Source organism: Perna viridis, chromosome 13, assembly GCF_037379345.1.
Source record: "Perna viridis isolate PV_CMFRI_1.1 ecotype Kerala chromosome 13, ASM3737934v1, whole genome shotgun sequence".
Classification (NCBI taxonomy): Eukaryota; Metazoa; Mollusca; class Bivalvia; order Mytilida; family Mytilidae; genus Perna; species Perna viridis.
In genome coordinates, this window is record NC_142457.1 from 4,094,948 (window position 1) to 4,115,621 (window position 20,674).

The 20,674-nt window shown below is 32.2% G+C and overlaps 1 protein-coding gene and 1 long non-coding RNA gene across 12 annotated transcripts in view; one reads left to right on the forward strand and one right to left on the reverse strand.

The window, feature by feature from the left end:
* The window catches only part of LOC148599296 (uncharacterized), a 128,849-nt gene that overhangs the window by 57,245 nt on the left and 50,930 nt on the right, over nt 1-20,674 (reverse strand). For 3 of the 11 annotated variants that reach the window (XM_088559657.1, XM_088559649.1, XM_088559650.1), the window contains exons 2-3: nt 14,666-14,767; nt 3,228-3,365 (exon numbers count right to left, since the gene is read on the reverse strand). In XM_088559657.1, coding sequence (XP_088415783.1) covers nt 3,228-3,365; nt 14,666-14,767 — 240 coding nt within the window. Of the gene's footprint in view, nt 1-450; nt 571-3,227; nt 3,366-6,861; nt 6,961-7,514; nt 7,671-7,715; nt 7,782-13,135; nt 13,310-14,665; nt 14,768-20,674 lie in introns of those variants that run through there. The other 8 variants (XM_088559651.1, XM_088559662.1, XM_088559653.1 and 5 more) reach the window with 6 other exon arrangements.
* LOC148599297 (uncharacterized) lies at nt 8,044-8,448 on the forward strand. The gene is made up of 2 exons (XR_015917586.1): nt 8,044-8,099; nt 8,297-8,448. It is a non-coding gene; the product is annotated as an uncharacterized LOC148599297 (long non-coding RNA).

The following is a 20,674-nucleotide window of genomic DNA, read 5'->3' on the forward strand; positions in this document are numbered from 1 at the left end:
CAACTGGTTTCCTAATCAGGAATAGGTTACCAATCATTTTAAAAATGCAGTCTCTCAAAGACTGATCCAGGAGTGTACATCATATTTTTGTCCCCAAATTATGTATATCAAGGTTTCCTTGTTTAAATTTTTAGTGCTGTTCACTGAGCAATAATTTGATATAATATTCATAGGATAGAATCTGGTGTCAGGGGAAAGCAAAGGCATATTAAACTGTGTAAATATGTAACTGTTAAAAAACTAAATTAACTTCTGTAGGATAAAAAGTTAATCACATTTTTTACTAAAGGAGAGAAATAAATGATTCATTTAAACTTATAGGTGTTTAACAGTTTTCCTTTTGAACAAAAATGACATGTGAGCAACAAAGCATTGTTTGAGGCAGGTTATTTGATCCTAAAGCTTCACAACCAAAATAAACCTCAAATCAAAGGAAACTTATATTCCTACCTCTTTCAGAATTGTCTCAATAAATTCCAGTATTAACATTTTATCCTCCTCTTGGCTTTAACTTCATTTACTGTGTTAATTTTCTTGTCCCATGACTGGCCTTAGGGAACAGTTATCTCCCCTACCTAATTAATATTGCCATGTCCAGATCAAATTACATTGTCATAATGTCCAGCAGGTGATGAATTATGTCCCTTTGACAGCAATTAGAATAAATGGTATCCTAATACACAATAGTCTTCATATATAATTAAACTGGCTGTACCCTGTCATCAACAGTCTCCTATACATTGCACTTTCATCATTTTTAGATTTGAAAATTGGTACTGTTCACAATATTTACTCATATGAATCTTAAATGGCCATTCCACATATCACTCTATATCAAATACACTGGTAGGATGGAGACAATGTACAACATTAGTCTGATAAATACTTCAATTCAAATTGACAATTAGACAGGGAAAATATTCAACCGGAAATCCTTATTTGTCAAATAAATTGAATAAAAAAACATAATTAAAAAAATCAAATTATGGAGCTTATTTAGAAAATGGAAAGTTATTCCTTTTCAAGAGTACAACACTTTCCATTGTCATCTTTTTTTATCATACAAGGAAATAAAATGATTTCATTCAATTGTCCCCGGTTGAATAAAAAGCATTAATGCTCTGATTTCTGAAACAGATTTCTCCTATTTTCCATACAATTTCAATTTCCAATCCTAAAACGTGTGTAAAGCACGATCCCTGTTAAGAAGACCTAATGATGCATACGTTATAATTACAAACATTACATTACCAAGCAAAAGAGTCTGCACATTAAGAAAGTAGGACTATTTAACAAAGGACAGATTTTACGGGAGAGGCTGCCATGAACACATAAAAAGAATTATAATGGCATGTGACCATCTGTTGTACAGGAATTATGGGAAGTTTCAACTGTATCCCGCCAAGACCGGAATAAAATTGGAGTCGGAAATTAATGAAAGTGTCTCATGCATGCCCTATCAAATTCAGACATGGTGTTAAAATTTTACTCTGAGGTTAATTTTAGTAATGCAGGTTAGTACCACTAAGTCAATCATTTTAATATGATGGCCATTAAGTGGCAATATACAAAACATAAAAGGTATGATATAGAGAGACAAATCTTAATAGAATGACAATAAAGGAACACTTTACAAGACGTAAAATGTGAGATATACGGTAAGGCGTTGTTCCTTTGAGCCCCAGACAACTATAAAACTTAAAGTTTCCATAATGTATGGATTACAAGCTTAGTTCTTTCCAAATCTGACATTTGTCATACTTGTCAGATTGAATGGTGTTTTATGCATACAAAAAATCAAAAGTTTTGGAAGAATTTTAAATTCATGCACTTGAAACTTTTTCTTAAGTCTTTATGTGAAGAAACATCTATAAGGATAAATCACTTTCACAAAACTGAAACATACGAGTGAAACATGACATTTATACCCCCACTCATACAGGATGTTGATAAGGTTCTACCTATATACAGACACATACCAAATTTGAAATTAATCAGTCCAGTGGGAGCTAAGATTTCTGTGGTAAAATTTTTATCTATCATTCCATATAGTGAAAAATGGGAAAGTCCAACAAAACATTGATATCGGACATCAACCAAAATTGCTTACTGTGTGTGCACCATTCATATAAACCCACACACAAAATTTGAAAATCAAACCATTCAGTAAGAGTTGAGATTTTAGTGACGAAAATTTTGATGGACAGAATGACAGACAGACAAGGTGATTCTAATACACCATCTACTTGTTGAATGCAGGCATATTATATGAACTTACCTAAAAAAAAAAAAAAAAAAGAAAAAAAAAAAAGAAAAAAAGAAATATTGCAAAAAATTTAAGAATTTGCCTAAAATCTTAAGAATTTACTTTCATTCAGATGATGTTAAGTGATTGCTAAAAAATCTGTTAAATTCAAATTACATTTTAAAACTTATAAATGTGGTGTTTGAAATCATAAATTATATGTATTAAGATTTTTCATTATGCCTATAAAACCTTCATAACATTTTTCAGAACCACAGATTATTACCTAATCAAACAAGTTAGTGCAATATTTACAGGGACATAAAATGTTATCGCAATCATTTACATGTTCCAGTGCAATTTTTACTATAATTTTCAATAAAATTTACATTAATATCATTTTGAAGTGTTCTTTAAGCTGCTACACCAAGGCAGTGCAGAATATTTAACTTGGATAATATACCCGAAATATCCTTGAAACTTCAAGATGTTCAGAGCAAAGTTTGTGATTGAATGTACAGTGAATCCTGTTAAAACAGAACTCCTTTTACACTATAGACATACAGTCTTCATGATAAATTTTTTAGTTCTTGATCAACAGGCCTAAACCCTATTTTGGATTTTTTTTACAAATATGACTGGCTTACAGGCCAATGAACACATTTTTAAAGCCTCAGGCTTCGGACTTGTGTTTTGGTTCACACAGGTCCAAAATACATTTAATCGGATATAAAGGGACTCTGTCTGGTTTAGACAGGTTTTTAATTTATTCAGGATTTGGCTTTGGCAGGTTAAACCCATAGTTTATCTTTCCTGCACAATTCATGCTACTCCCTCCCCCTAAAAACAATGTCATTCTTTCATATTGTTTTAATACCAATGTAGATTCTCAACAATATTATTTTTCAACTGCAATGAGTAGCAAAATGGTTGTGTCATCTACAGTTCTCCCTTAATGACAGAGTTATTCCCCTTGACTTACCTCTTTAACTTCCTTGTCTCCTTTGTATCTTGCTAACTCTCTGTGTAACCGAGCTACATGGATCTTCTCTCGCTTCGACACCTGTTTTTCTTCTGCCAAATGTCGACTGAGTTCTTCAATCTTTCGTTCCAAAACATCCTGAGGGAAAAACAAAGGGAGATAATCAGCTATAGATGATCAACATTTTATTATCCCAATGTGTAAACTTCTGCAGTTTTTTGTTATTGATATCTTTAGGCATTAAAATAATTTAATTATAAAACAAGATCTGTACACCCAGAGGGAGAGTTATCTAGAAATTTTTCACCTGTCTGGGTCTAAAAAAATTGATACAAATCATTCAATCACCCAATTCATAGGGAGGTGAGAAAATGTCAATGGTATATTCTAAAATATCATCTAGTCAAGAAGCCTGGACAATCAAGCATTTAACTGCAAGATGAAACAAACAGTCAAAAGGCTATTGTCTATATTTTATTTAAACAAAATACAAGATTGGCTACCTTGTATTTTACAACTATCAGACAATGGAAAAACTTTATGTTCTATCACCCTAAGGCAGGAGTATAAATTTATTTGATGGAATATGAAGTAATGTTTCCATATTGAAAGTCATTAGACAACCAGAATGATAACAGAATGTTGAACTACTACATACGTTTTCATCTACATCTTATAACTTTTCAATAACCTTTGAAGTGCCAGTTCAAGAGACCAAACCCAATCAACATACCCTGGTTTTAGTTCTTGTCAATTTTTTTTACTATCAATACTTATTACATTTAACAGCAGGTGGCAATAAATTTAGTAACTTTTTGTCTATTTCTTCCAGGCAACATTAATAGGGTTATCTACATCATAAAACTGTAGATTTCAAAGGCAATTTTGTTTGAACAGAAATTGCGTTTTAATGAAGGAATAATTTTCCTCTTCAATAAACTTTGAATAAATCTTTCAGCTGGATAGCAGTGTGAGAAAATATACAATAAATTATGAGAACCCCTTTAATTAGTAAGAATTCTCTTCATTGACTTTGTTCCTGGTCTGTTACAGTTCTTTGGGGGTCCCTTTGAACTCAAATGATTTAGGATTCCACAATTAATTGAATTAACTATATTTTTTGTACAGCTTATCCCAAATGACAGATCTCTGAACATCAATAATTTTTTGCAACTTTGAAGTTACAAAGCTAATTTTGGGCAATTAAATTTAATGACAAATAAATTGACTATTTTATGATTATGAAATGATTACAAGAATTAGACAATAGAGTAAAAGTCTTTATTTTGGGTTAACGACCTACTTTATTTACATGTTCTCCATTACTTAACTGATCTCCTTAGTTTTCCTTTCTTCTACCCCTGACATGATATTTTATTAGCAACTTAGTAGGTGTTTCTAGAAAAACAAAGGATGCTTACCCTACCAGTAAGCAAAAGAATCTAACGTCATGGTTAATTTAAGGCATCAGAATAACTCCCCAAACTCTTTTTAAACATAAATTTGGAGTTTCTGTAATTAAATTAAGGGCATTTTCCCCCAACATTTTTCTGTCACTTGCCTAGTGTCATTGCCCATGCCTAGTGTAATTGCCTTATGGGTATTTTCTCCAACATTTCTGATTTACTTGCCTAATATCATTGCCTTGTGGGCATTTTCCCAACACATTTATTACAGCTGACAGATCAGCTCAATATCACTTTATGTGATCTAAACTGAATATAAAACCAATTTCCCACCATACAGCAGGAACCAGAAAAAAACAGATGATTAAAAAATCACCACTAAGATATATATCCATTAACCCCAATGTAAAAACTTGGCACAGTTTGAATTCATGTAATTCCTTAAGCCAAAAAACATTATTTTAAACTACAAGTCTGTGTAAGAGTTTTGCACTCTAGAGAAATTTGATCTAGCCACAGATACAGTACCAGTACCGTCTAAACTTTTTCTATTTGAAAAAAAGAGCAATAACTCATGAAGAGTAATTGCATCAAACTTATTACTATTCCAAGGTTTCTAAACCAGCAGTTCATACATAAAAGGCCAACACCAGGAGATATACATCTTAGGTTGCCATGGACATAAAGTCCAAATGTCCTGCCATCACAAAATGTTAGGAATGTCATAGTGCTTTCCTCATTTGTTTTAGATGATGACATAGCAGGTGTTTCCAGAGGATGCTCACCCTACCAGTGCACCTGGTCCATACTGTTAGTTTTCATTGGCATCCTGGTTGCTCATTTGTTCCTTTGTTTGTGTAATTTATGTGCTTTTTTTGTCTGTTTTAAAGGTTATTTTTTCCCTTTTGGATTATGGATATCTCATACCTCATTCAAATTCTTCCATCTTGGCTTTATCTAAGATTTGAACTTCAATTTTGCCAGATTTTTAAATACCCCACTGTTTTGAAAATATTCATAGAAAAAAAAATGACAGGAAGAAGATAAGATTTATTTGTTATCAAATTCATCAGACATAAAATTTGATTTTTTTGACAGAATCTGACACAATTTGGACAGAAAACAATGTTTACATCAAATTCCAACACATTTTGGGAGACTTCTTTATCTGAAGTGTGATTCATTTGGTAATTCGCTCAGGTAGGTATGATCCATTCTGTGAGAGTGCCTTAAATATAACCCTCAAACCAATAGGGGGAAGCTCTTTTGCTATGGGTACTAGATTCTTGTTAAAGTACAGATTCAAATTAACAAAACAATGAATTTACTATGAAAACTATGAAAACAATATTTAATGAAATCAGAACTGTAACAAATAACAAAGTTTCCTTTCTGGTAATGATATTTTAAAGCATTTCAATGGTTAATAAATCCAAATTTACAATAACTTATTTGTTTATCAATGTAATATGGCACAACTCAACATGGGTTAAGTCAGAACAAAACTTATTCCTTTCTTGATGCTCATGTCTCACATGACAAACCATGTAAGATTCTGTGATTCCAAGGATTGAATTTAAGTATTACAACTAGCTTCATTTCTGCTCAGAATACCCCAGAATGCAGAATTATGCATGAAAAATTCTAAAAAACTTTTTTGGGAAGGCACCCTCTACCCACCTTTAATGTGGCCTCCTTGAATTGGAACAAGTCCTGCTCAACTAAAATGATGTGAAAACCCTGAACTTAAAGCAAGTACCAAAAATGTCCACTAACTCTAATTTCATTATTTCTTTACCCCTCTTATAAATTCTGCAGATTTTAGCAAGTAGTAATAATTTCTGCTTAGAAAATTTTTACTGGCATTCCCCCCTAAAATTCCATAATAGACTATTACAACCACAAGAGACCACTGAAAAAAAAATCTGGGGGTCTTTTGCATACTTAAAACCAATTCAGGTATATGCACTAGAGGGTTTTATAGAGCAAATACAAATTTTCAGATAATAGACAAATCTTCTAATTTACAGACTTATCATTCTCACGGATTCTTGTTCATATATTCTTATTTAGGATCTGTCAAGCAGTCTTATATCACCACATGATCCTACCAAACCAGGACCTGTCAAGCAGTCTCATATCACCACACAATCCCAACTAACCAGGAAATAAGAGAGAACTTTCTGTTTGAATCTTTCAAGCAGTCTCACCATATGATCCCAACTTACCAGGATTTAAGAGAATTTTCTGGTGGTCTCCATAAACTGATTTCAATTTGGACCCAGAGAGACCACAATTAATTTTCCTGAATGATAACCCTAAATCTGAGGTGAAAACATTTATAGATAAATGCAAGATGTATGTGGTGCATTTAAAGACTGACGTAATTAGATACCTGTTTAAGGAGTGTAAAACTTCAGGATTTTTTTCCACAAATGTTTCCATAAACTGTAATTGAACTGTTTTTGGGGTTGAAATTTTCATTTTTTCATTTTTCAGTCAAACAACAAATTAAAATTCCCACTGAAAGGTACATTCTATTTGAAAATTGTGATCAACTTTAGAAACTACAAGTTTCAAACCACTAAGTCCACTACTAAAATTAGTACTGTAGAATGAAAATACCCATTGTTACACAGTGATAAATATATCAATAGTATACAGTAACAACTGATTCTTAATCAACTCTTTCTTTATGCGAATGTTTTTGTTTGTAAAAGGGGGAGGGTTAGAAAAAAAAAAAACAAAATGGAATACTCAAGAAAGTTCAAAATTTTCAGAAAATAGAATCTTCTAAATTATAAAATGGGAAGTCCAGCACATTTTATCCTGCGAGGACATCATTTCACAACTAGACTGTATAAGACATATTTATACTTACAAACAATGTATAAAATTTCTTTCACATACTTGTATCCATTATAATGAAATCATCCCAATTCATGCAAATATCTATTGAAGTCACAACATTTACTTAAAATTTTACTGCCATCTTAATTACTGTATTTCCACACTGTACCCAAAGAATTAATAAAAATTACACAGGATATTCCTCTTTGCCCAAAATGAACATAAAAATTACCTTCAAAGAAAAAAAGAGTGCCAAACCTGTCTCATAAAAAATTTAATTAAACCTCAAGTAGGAAATACTCCTTATGACACTAAATGACAAAGTCATTTATCAAAACAAACTAAAATTTAAAATCTGTAGGTTAAAATCCAGACTTTAAAGAGCCTAAAATATGATATCAAAGGACAAATCAGAAAAATATATCTACTCTATCATGTAAAATCACCAAAAAATATCTATAAACAGTCTTGGCAGCACAGACTTAATCTTGTAATAATAGTTCAATCAAAACCAGGAGGGTCTGAAAATACTACAAGATTAAATAGACCAACAAAAGCATGTTACAGTATATGTGCATAGTAACAACTCATTCTAGCTTCTAATGATTTATTGAAGGTATTTGTAAATATTTTGTTTTTCAAAAGTTTTTGCTAAATGCTTTAAATTTTTACATTTCAGGCTTGCATTATAAATTTTATTGGTTATCATAAAGAACTTTTGTATCTTACTTCTATAATACTGATTTATTTAAGGTATTTTTATATATTTTTTATCAACCTGTTTGGCTAAATGGTTTGAATTTTTAATTTCAGGCTCGATTCTACAAACAAGAGAGCTGTAATTAAATGTTAATAAACTAAGAAATGTACCATATAACATGGATTAGAAAAATGGAAATCCTTTGACATCAGCAATAGACTAACTTAAGGCAAGGATAAAAAAATGTGAAAAAAAAAAAAAAGAATGGATGGTTAGTTTTAACCTGGTGTATCTTGCTTTCCCATGTAGTTCAATGTTCTGTAATATGTGATAATTGGGGAGTTGGCTTTGATGAAAAAGTTTTAAAAGTAAGTTAAAAAGAAAATTACTTTAAATTTTAATCTTTTATTTAGGTGCAGTTCTTACAACACAGAGTACTTTATCGCAATAGGGTTTAGAGTATTACACCTTTCAACACCTCTGGGTTAACGATATAATCAATAAGTGAATCTTTTAATTATTGATATTGAGTGCTTGTAGGTATGAGGCCTGATTTTGGTCCAAACAAGGGACTTAATTATGATTCACACAGTAATTCAAATTGTAATTTTGTACTAAAGCTAATTATAATGTTACCAATTTAGAATAGGGATAGAGACTCTTGCCGCAGAGCTTTTATCCCCAATAAATTCAAAGCCTGAAATTTGGCAATCATATACATAATAATTTGATTTAATATATGAATCTCTACAGTTAAACTGTATTTCTAATGTGAGACCTGAGGAGACTACATTGTGAAACCAGAGAGACCTGAGGAGACTACATTGTGAAACCAGAGAGACCTGAGGAGACTACATTGTGAAACCAGAGAGACCTGAGGAGACTACATTGTGAAACCAGAGAAGTCCATATTTAACAATTTAAGACTGGAGAAGTCTACTTTTTAAAATGTGAGACCAGAGAAGTCCATATCTAACATTGTGGAACCAGATAAGACCACATTTTACGATATGAGACTAGATAAGTCCATATTTTACAATGTTAGTCCAGAGAAGTCCATTGTCAGACCTATTAATGACAGATGCTCAGGCTAAACCCAAAAAGTGTCCTTAACTGAACACAAGCATGTCACTATCTCTCACATTAGCAAAAGTTGTATATGAAATACATTCATGGTCTAAATGCTCAAATGATCCATAGTACCCCCTTTTTTTCTGTATTAAGTGTTGACAATGAATACTATACTGTTAGCACTAGACATATTGACAAACAAATTGAATGTCATTTTAGTTAATAAGATAAACCATAAACCACCTATCATTATCAACCATAAACCAACTATCATTATCAACCATAAACCATCTATCATTATCAACCATAAACTGTCTTTGTCTAACTTGTATCATATTTAATAACTTGAATATGGGCCAATTTTCATGTTAAAAGACTTTTTGAAGTCTGACAGCAGTCTCTTCATGAAGGTTCTCAAATAGCACACAATAAATAGACTAGGACAGAAGTATTTATAGGCCACACATATACTGTTCATTAAATACTCAATTTTGTGAAGATCTTTTAAAAATTAGCAAAAAATGTATCACCTTCAAAATTGAGTTGATTTATAGTAAACAGTGAACAATGTTATTTCTTTTTGCATACAATTAGCAAAGTGTGAAGACAAGTAAGAAATTTCACCAGAACCAATAAAACTACTCATCTCTTCGACTTCATTTCAGCACATTAACTGTTTAAGTCACATCAGTGGGCCCATATAAGTCACAACAAGACAATCTGTTGTGATTGATGGTAAAAATCAACACCTGATGACCCCAGTAACACTATATACAGAAATATCTCAAGCTAAAATAAGCCAAAATTAAGGAATGAACATTTTAGAAACTCTCAGCCAACATATCTGTATTTGTACCAAACCAGTATAAAATAAAAGGACCAAACATTGCCTCTGATGATTCTGCAGGCCATTTGAATAAGGGAAAGAAGTCTGGCACCATATCTGTTACCATAGAGGGAGATTATAGGCTTATCTTAAATGTTAATGGTAAATTAACTTTCCAATTCAGTTGAGTTTAGCAGTAAGGGGACAACCATTTGATTCTGAAATTCATTTTCTAGCGGTCAAAAACTACAGAAAGATAGCCATACAAGCCATATGGCCCTATTTTTGACGAAAATAAGTAAGTTTAACTTCCACCAATTTCTGTAATATTTCACGAAAATTAAAATCGTTTGACCCTGCACACCTTAATCATGTGTAGAAATATCCTGTAAAATATTTTAGATGTAGTTCAAAAACTGTATGAGGAGATAGCCGGACAAGCCATATAGCCCTGTTTCTGAGTAAAATGACTAAGTGTAACTATCACCAATTTCTGTAATATTTCACGAAATCAAAAATCCTTTGACCCTGCACACCTTCATCATGTGTAGAAATATCCTGTAAAATATTTTAGATGTAGTTCAAAAACTGTATGAGGAGATAGCCGGACAAGCCATATAGCCCTGTTTCTGAGTAAAATGACTAAGTGTAACTATCACCAATTTCTGTAATATTTCACGAAAATCAAAATCCTTTGGCCCTGCACACCTTTATCATGTGTATAAATATCCTGTAAAATATTTCAGATGTAGTTAAAAAACTGTAACAAGAAGATAGCTGGACAAGCCATATAGCCCTATTTCTGAGTATAACGACTAGTGTAAGAATCACCAACTTCTATGAAATTTCACGAAATATCAAAATCCGTTGGCCCTGCACACCTTCCTCATGTGTAGAAATGTCCTGTAAAATATTTTAGATGTAGTTCAAAAACTGTACGAGTAGATAGCCGACAGTTTGTCGTGGGGGCATTAAAAACTTGCTGAAAAATGACCAAAAGTAAAGACTTGAGTCTGAGTAGTTGTATTATGGAGGGAATCACTAATTTTATAAAAATCCTGTGTTATAACCTACATATTCTACTGTACAGTTTAATAAAAATAACTAATCTGGCCGTATAGATATCTGAAAATAAATATTCTGCCCAACCAAAACTGCTAGGCTCCTCTCATTATCAAATAGTCCTCCTCTAAATATATGCATTGGTATATATACTCATAGAACATTTCTTCGTTAGTTACTGTTATACAGGACTACATCCAAAAAATATATAATTCATATCCTTGGCCTTGGGCTTATCAATTATGAGGATCAATTTTCAACTCAATTTAAAACAAAGGTATGATAGAAGTCCTTTGTAGATGAAGAACTACCTATCTCCGCCCTCGAAATCTAAGATCCTGCATGTCACGCGTGTTCTATGTAGATCAAAAAGATACTACAGTGTTATATAATATCTCAGAGTTATATAACGAGCACCTGATGATAGGTTCGTGTTCTTGATTTGTGGTTTGTGGTTAAACCTTGTGTTACTATCAGCTTAAATATACTCTCAAAAACTGACTCCGACTTTTACATATTACTGTATGATCTCTATGAATGATAAACACCTGTAAATATCTCAACTGTATCATATTTTTGGAATCTTTGTTTTACATATAATCTTACTGAGGACTTTTCTTCAGGTGGACTTTTCATTTAGGATGAACTCCAATATGTAGTGATAATTAAGGATAATTTTTTACTTAAAAGAACTGCAAAAATATATTTCTACTGAAGGCAGACTAGATCCAAATTTTACACCCAACAATAAACAACTAGTGAAAATAGCAGCCTCAATAACAATCCTCCTCAAACTTCCTGTTCCCTATCCAACCTACTCATACTACAGTGACCTTGATCAGTGTGACATTCGATGACATTGATACATTTACATATTTATATAATCTTATTAACCAAAACCTAACTAGGATATAAAGCTTACTAAGTTCAAACACATAACTCCTCCTGGATCAATGAGCCTGGCGTCTGTATGTCTGCTATTATATATGTATGGCCAAGATGTCACTTCTTACTGATATAAAACATGATCAATTTAGAGCACCTGACCGATATAACACCATATTGTTTACTATATAGTAAGTAAGGGGATTTGTTTCTGGATAGGGATCAGAAACTCAAGGTTAAAGACAAAGATGGACTTTGGTTATTAAGGCATGTATAACACAATGAAATCAGAATAGCCAGTTAACATTTTTTACACAGGGAATTCTTTTTTTATGTTATTCCTGACATGAGAAAAAATGTAACACAGAAGAAAGAAAAAGGATTTCAATGAACACACTATGGTTATCCTTGGTTGTTGATAATAATAACAATGAACTAAAAATATTGACCTTTCAAAAAGCGGCAGCAATTTTGACCTTGACTTTTCAGAAAGCAGAAGCAGTTTTGATCTTGACCTTTCAAAAAGTAGTAGCAGTTTTGACCTTGACCTTCCAAAAAGCAGCAGCAATTTTGACCTCGACCTTTATATGACACAGACCTAGTTTAATTTTCTTTGGTGTAACTACATGTACAGTCTCTGAAGTGACCTGTGCAACAATTTGACAGATCCCCAGTAGTCTAATGACTAAATGCAGATGGATCAATAACCGATGCCCATGACCAATCTGATTGGGGTTTCATTACAAAATTTCAATTTTTTTCATTGGAATTGATCAATAGGTGATCTGTAAATGAATAATGATTGACCACAAAATAATCCATGGATTGGTTCATTTTTATTTTATTATTAGAGAAAATCGCATCACTAAAATATCATGCAATAAAAGAAAAATATTGAGATTAATTTCTTTTTAGACTTCTTTAAACAGAATTATTAAAAATAAATAAATTCCAACCATTGAAAGTATGTTTACTCAAAACAAATGTAGCCAGAAATTAAGATTACTTCACCTACATCATTTTCATAAATTTAAAAGTGAGGAATTATTTTTGTATGCAAGCTAATTAAAGCAAGAAAATAGAAACTACAACAAAAATTTCAACTCACAACACTTGGTCTCTTTTTGAATATTACCATCCTTTCTACATAAAACTATCCTATCACCACAAAATAGACTCAATCATCCTATAACATAATAGTAATCCATGTAGACACAACACTTGTTTATTATAAAAAAAAGATGCTGACATATTTCCAGGAGATATAACTGATATTGGACAAAGAACAGCAATATTTGCCAATTATGGTATAAAATGTACATATACAGAAAGCTGTAACACCTAGACAGAGATACATATATATGTTGATAATGATCAGGCGCATTCCACACACAGTAACATGTGGCACATACTATAAAAAAATAGACTAAATATATGTTACAAACATTCCTCACGCTGCAGGTTAATAACCAGACAATTTAGGTTAATTTCTTTAAGTATATCATACATATATTGTCATAAAGCTTACTGACAAATGTCATCTCGTCATGATTATTAATGTAAATTCTATCATAACTTCTGTATCAGTATTATAGTAACAAACCAATGAGAAAAGTGAGTCAAGACAACCTGCCAGCAAGATACCAGTGATAATGCCCTGCTCGACACTTGCCACCGATACTAGTGATAATGCCCTGCTCGACACTTGCCACCGATACTATTGGTAATGCACTGCTCGACACTTGCCACCCGACATTAGTGGTAATGCCCTGCTCGACACTTGCCACCGATACTAGTGGTAATGCCCTGCTCGGCACTTGCCACCAAAAATTTTTAAATGGACATACGTGTATTCAGTTTTATAAGCTAGATAAATGAATCAAAATTGCACCAGATATGTACTGGTGCAAAGATCAGCAATGGTTCATCGAGTCATTAAATCATTGATATTATTTAAAACTCATTCATGAGTTAAACATTAGAAATAACTTAAATCTATCATCACATTGTCCCAAAACTGACCCAACCTGTGTTCTGATTCATCAAGGATGCAAGTTACTTAAATAATTTTTAACTGTGAACTGTGAAATTGAAGGCAAGTGAGTAAGCATCCTACATAAATGTAAAATAAGTTCATTGAATGTTTTGCAGTGTGCAGCTTGATTCAACAGTACCAGTAACATTTCGTGAATGAAAATTATAGGATATATTTTTCTTGATCAAAAAACTTCATAGATAATAAAAGAATATTTAATTGGAAAGAGTTAATAAACAAAATATGATTATGGGTGCCGAAGAACAGCTTTATTAAACGAGTGTGCAGAACTGGTTCCACACGAATGTTAAATCTTAATGCTTTCTTGGCACCAGTAATCATGTTTTGGTTATTTACCAATTGATTATCCTATTTATTATATTAACTTCCTCCTATATTCATTGCTATTTTAAACATTACTTTCAAATTTTGTGAAAGACGGATTGATATTTGTAATGTGACGTTTCACTGGGAGAAAGTGCGAGGGTGAAATTACCGAATTTATTTCACACTGGGAACATTTGGTAAATCACTGATATCTATAGAAGAGAAGGCTTTTATTGCAGAGTATGTACATGCAAATCAGACCATGCATGTACAAACCTCATACTCCAAACTAGACTCAGATGATGAAGTTTCACTGTGACAATTTGTAAACAATACACGTTTTGCCTCTCGTCTCCTCTTAGACATTAGTCTTCTTTCCTGTAAAATTATACATGTATGTGATCAGAGTGAGGTCAAAACATCAATGGGCAACCATAACAGTCCTGTAGCCAGAATTTATTAGAGGGGTCAGAGGGGGTTATTTGGACGAAACTTTTCAGTTTTTAATAGTGCTTTACAGATTTAAAGCTAGTTTTTTTAAAACAAAAAAGGGAAGTGTTCAATCCAAAAAAATACTACTGTTAACACAAATGAAAATAATTATCAAACACAAAATTTGCACATTTACAGTAACTTAAACTGAATTGGAATTTCTGAGGAAAATATTCCTTATCACTATATACAATGACTAAGTCTACTAAAATGTTTTCTTCAATTGTAGAATTGATATAGAGCTTTGATTGGAGCAGCATTACTGTTATGGTACATATGCCTTTGTTGCACTGAAAAAAAAAAGATTTTCTTTACAGATTGTTTAAGTCACTATGACTATGATAAAGCTGCAGGCTGAGTTTTAATGATTTTAACCCAAGTATTAAGTGTTTGATAGGGAGGTAAAAACATCACAAAACAGACTACAGAGGTGATCTCAGCAACATAGCAAGAATACCTCACAGATTACAGATCCTAGAAATCACTGCTAATCAAATCCCCCTGATAATCTTTGGTAGATCTGGTACTAACATTGCTGTCTGCCCTGTCATGGCAAAGCAAAAACTTGGTAGCGGTTCGATGGAAAGCTTTTAAAATTTCTAATTGTTCATTTCTTTAGAGTTACTCAAGAGGCATTATGATTATGTTCATACACAACTGCATTCTACAATCAGTTGCTGGGAAAACTTCAAAACAGCTTCACTGAGTAGTACACCACCAACAATTTGGCACCTAAATTCTGAAAAGGCAGGGAATCAGGATATTTTTAAATATCTAACAAAAATATAACCAACATAATATATTTTAGTTTCCTAAGAAATGTCTTTTAAAAGACAAACTTATAATAAAAATGTAAAATGGCATCAATATTTAGGCCATTCCATTTTGTCCCAACATTTTCATACATGCCCCACTAATGTTTCAATAAAAATATATCAATTTAATACCTAGAAGCTATCTTATTTATCAGATAGGAGACAATCATGCCGACTTTAGAGAAGGTGTGTACATTTGAAGACTGGTGCCTCTAATCTGATAATCTGATAAATCACCTGGTATCTGAATTATACACCTACAGACAAAGATTAACAGAACTGTAGGATACCATGATATCAATTCAATATTGTCTGTTTTAAAACCATCAACAGAGCATCTATATAAACACTGCAAAAAATGTGATAAAAAGACTCCCAATTAGTCATATCTGGTCTTAGCTTTCAAAAGTACATTACACAGCCATCCACAGTACAACAAGCAAGCCTTATTCAGAGGTCATACCTCAAGTTAGGAGTTTTTTCTCAAATCCTATTAGACCAATCTGATTGGTTATTAAGCCAAACTAGGAAAACTTGGGAGAAAATATCAATTAAAGAATTTTGTGGAAGCAGGACACAAACCCATAACACATAAACATATATCTAGCCATCAATATTGAGAAAAATGACTGGTATATTCCCCAAAAATGGACAGTTTCTAATTTGTATTAATCATTACAGAGCCATATTATGTCACTATGGATATCTAATATCAAATTATACACCTGCTAATGAGTTAATGGATTAGTAATGATTCATTATCAAAAACATTTATTTTGGCAGTATTATCAGTTTCTACCATGAAATAGTGTAAATGATTGGTTGTTATACTGCCCCCTCTATATAGTTTAGCTTATCCCAATAATCAGAGAACACTGCCTATGATAAACACATCCACGTTCATATATTTAAAAAAAGTACATGTATTTTCCTTATATAACTTAATCACAATGGTTTTGTTTCATGTCTATGCCATTCATGGGACCTTTGTTTTGAGAATAAACACTTTTTCATTTATATCATCTGCTCAATTCACACTTACTCTTTGTTTAATCTTTAGTAGATTGTAGAGACTTGACTAACAATCACATTTTGCAGCCAGAACATAACCACATTAGCAAAGCCACCCAGAAACTTTTTTTACTTATAAAAATAAAGCTTTCTACCAATATTTTACTGAAGCTATTCACAAATCAATAATGTATGTCAAATCTTCAAATATACAGTGTAGGCCTAGAAGGCACACTATGGCAGTCTTAATTTATCATAGCTGCTCATCACTTCCATAGCTTTTACTCAGACAGGATTTTGCTCATTGTCAAAAAAAAATAGGAATGGGGGAGGGGAGTGAGGTCTAGAAAAACACTGTCCTCTGTCTGTTCAGACAAAAATTTGTAACTTTGATCCTGAAATTTCAGAGTAGGAATTCCTATTTAAATAGGAAGAAAATCATGTCTTTTTACAACATTCATTTACAAGATTCCAAATTGGGAAACACTCGATTGTAACATAGTCTTAACAACAGAAGTGAGCCAATGGAACAATTTGTGTACATACCAGACTGATCCCGTAAATGAAGGAACATGAACCCCATAACCTTATGTACAATAGCTGTTTAGTACAGATCTAATTTCCCTGACAAAAACAAATATTAAGGTGAATTAGACAAAGCATGCAGTTAATTGAATCTCCAGCAGTTTAGAACATCAGTAAATGAGAAAGCACTGTTCTACTTATAGAGAATACAGAAATATCAAAGTGAACCAATGATCTGTAATCACTACTGTGGATACGAGGTCTAGTCGCATACTGGCAGGAGCATCAACATTCCTGATGTAGTGACAGAAAAAGGTACAGAATTAGGTTACAAGTCGTCAAGGAGCCAATTGTCAGTACAATTAATCCTGGGAGTACTAGACATTAAGAGACAAGAGCCTACTCAATTAGACTCGATTTGAGGTAAGTATTTCAAGAATTCAACAAATTTATTGAGCTTATGGGCAATGAAACCAACCAATATGTATGGCTGTATGCAGTAAAATCTTTTGATATTGTAAATTCAGAATTTTTTGGCGTATCATCTTGATACAACGATTTTGATTTTATCATATAACCACATCAGTTATCATGGTTATGTTGAAATTCATTAACCCAAGGTTTAATTATTACAATTTTGCAATATTGTTTGAATTTGTAGTACCGGTCTCCTAAGTTAAAATCTGTAATAATAAATGCAATTGTTTTTTTTCTAATTGTTTCAATATAGGTCATATTATAAACCTTTTGCCATGGACAACAGATTGCACTTTGTCTAGAAACAAGAAAGGAAGTGCTATCAAACAAACAACGATAAAAATACAAAATGGCTACTAAACTTGTGCCTTGTGACCCAGAAACACAATAAACATTGCACACAGAGTATAATCATTAGCACTTAATACTAATTCTAACACTACAAGAATAAACTAAAATGCCTGCAACTACTCAAATGTTAAGATGGTAAGTTTATTAACACAAAGTCAATTTAGTCCAGTGGTTTACCAGGTTAGGATGTAAAACAGATCAACATTTTGTACTTGGTCAGTAAATGTCATAATAACAACAGGAAACCTACAGATTATGCCAATATAAATGTTGACGGTAAAGTACACTGTTACTCAAGCATGGGTGAATCAATGTGGTGTTGTTACAGCTCACAAGTCAGGTCTTTCCATTATGTTAAATGCAATAATATTCTAATACTGTGTCAAAGAGAGCAACAGTACCAAGTGAACATTACAGAATGATAAATTAGTGCCTTGTTGCAGAACCATAACAAGCATGCATTTTTAAAATTGTCAAGATGTTAGCAAGCATACCATGCCTTGTGATATGATAATGTGACTTAACAACAGAGTCAGCGGGACATATCGTAAACTATTGAATTTGGGTTTTTTTGTGGTTAGTCTTGTAAAGTTAAAATTGAATTGTCACATTTTCTTCAAAGAACATTGTATATATAATATAATATGAGGAACAATCAGGATTTTAAATGGCATGAAAGTTGATTGATTCTAGGATGCACAACAAAATTACAGTGCAAAAATCCTCTTTACAGCGGTCAGTCTTTCCAAAGGTTCGTCGGACTGTTGGATATCACCAGTAAATATGAGATAGGATCAGAAAAAAATCTGGAACGCCAGACCGGAAGTCCGAAAATTTTATCTGATATTAGTCATTCTTGATTCAAGTCAAAACATATGGTAAGACTTGGTTCGGTCCTGAAAATAGTAATATGTCATCACAAGACCGAATGTCCTAAAAAAAACCAAAAAAAAAAACTGTACCTTTGGAAAGACTGAGTGGTATATATGATTGATTGATTGATTGTAGTTTAATATCTCATATATTTCAGAACAAGAAAGTTTGAATAGTAAACTTGACGATATTCGAGCATACTCTAAATGAGAATGAACTACAATGCCTGAAGAGTAGTCAAATATATACACATGTATATTTATATATACCATAGACAATTATTACAATAACTGTTCTCATCATTAACACTTAGGTTACAGAATAAGACCCTGGAGAAAATTAGACATAGGATATAACTTCGCTGGCATGCTTATTAGAATAAACATAAACAAGAAATAATAAGTTTATATTTCATTTTCAAATTGCAGTGATTCACACAAAATCAGCATATCTTATTATAAGAAGGAGTAAAGCTTAGTGGGTACCTAGGTGGTTGTTCTAATGTTAAGGACCCAGAAGACATTGCCATTGATATCAGAGTGGAAAGATCTTACGATATAACGTTCATCTTTGAAATAATTCTAAAATTTAAACCTTATATTTAAATATATCATTACACACCTCTGATATTTATGTTATAGTATATTATATGCCATTCTCCCTTTTAGCCAAAATAAAAATCTGAAAATGAGAAAAAAAAACACACACACACACACAGATACCTAACATAAAGACATGTATTTCATTAAAAAATCCCAAAAATTATTAAGTCACCAAACCACTTGTACACAAGCAGACAGAAAAATGCCTTGTGATATGACAATAAAAAGATATGCATATAAACAGTACAAAACTTTACGTTTAAAAAAAAAACAAGTTAACTTGTCTATTGCAATTGATACCTGCTTAACTAACACTGCTACGTTAATGAAAACACAGCAATCCAATGATATATTTACCTAGCATCAAGTTTAAAGAAGCAAAAAAACTTACCAATGTTGTTATTCTCATTTTCCAATAAACCAAATTGAATTTTTTTCTAACCGCAACAAAAGACTTTGGTATAATAAATCCATTTATATTACTTAAAATACTGTTTAAGCTTGACTTCTATAGAATAGAGGGTTTATGTAAACAGAAAGCAATGTTATAGCCCTAAGTTTGCTCAGTGGCTGGGAGAAACTGAATGGATCCATGCTGAGGATATGGAAGATTTAACGATTTTACGATTCTTATGTTTTTTTCAATCGTTTTATCCCTTTTTTTGTCCAAGTCATTAGCTTCTATTAATAATCTTGGCTATTTATATCACAATAGTATCGTACTGTATTAAGAAACAGTCAGCGGTGGATCGAAGTCGGTGAAATCGAAAGGGAGTAAGTATATGTCAGATGGAATCTATTTCATTTGTAAGGTTTGAGAAAGAAAGTCTAATCATTTTATAGATATTCAATATTTCATTTCAGCAAAGATATTAAGAGTGATGGTTTTGTACTAATGTTTGGACAGTTGAAGGCTGTGAACCACAAGTTTATGGTGCAGAGAATCCCTTAATCACATTTTCCACAAAGTGAACGTAACATTTAAGTACAGCCAATATTTGACTGACTTATGACTAAAGTTGGACCTTTTATACAGAGCAGTAAGGATGGAATACACAGAGTTTAGAGATAATTTTGGTACAAAATGAGTAAGGAACAAATGCTGAATAGTCTATTTGAAGATTACAAAACACTTAACA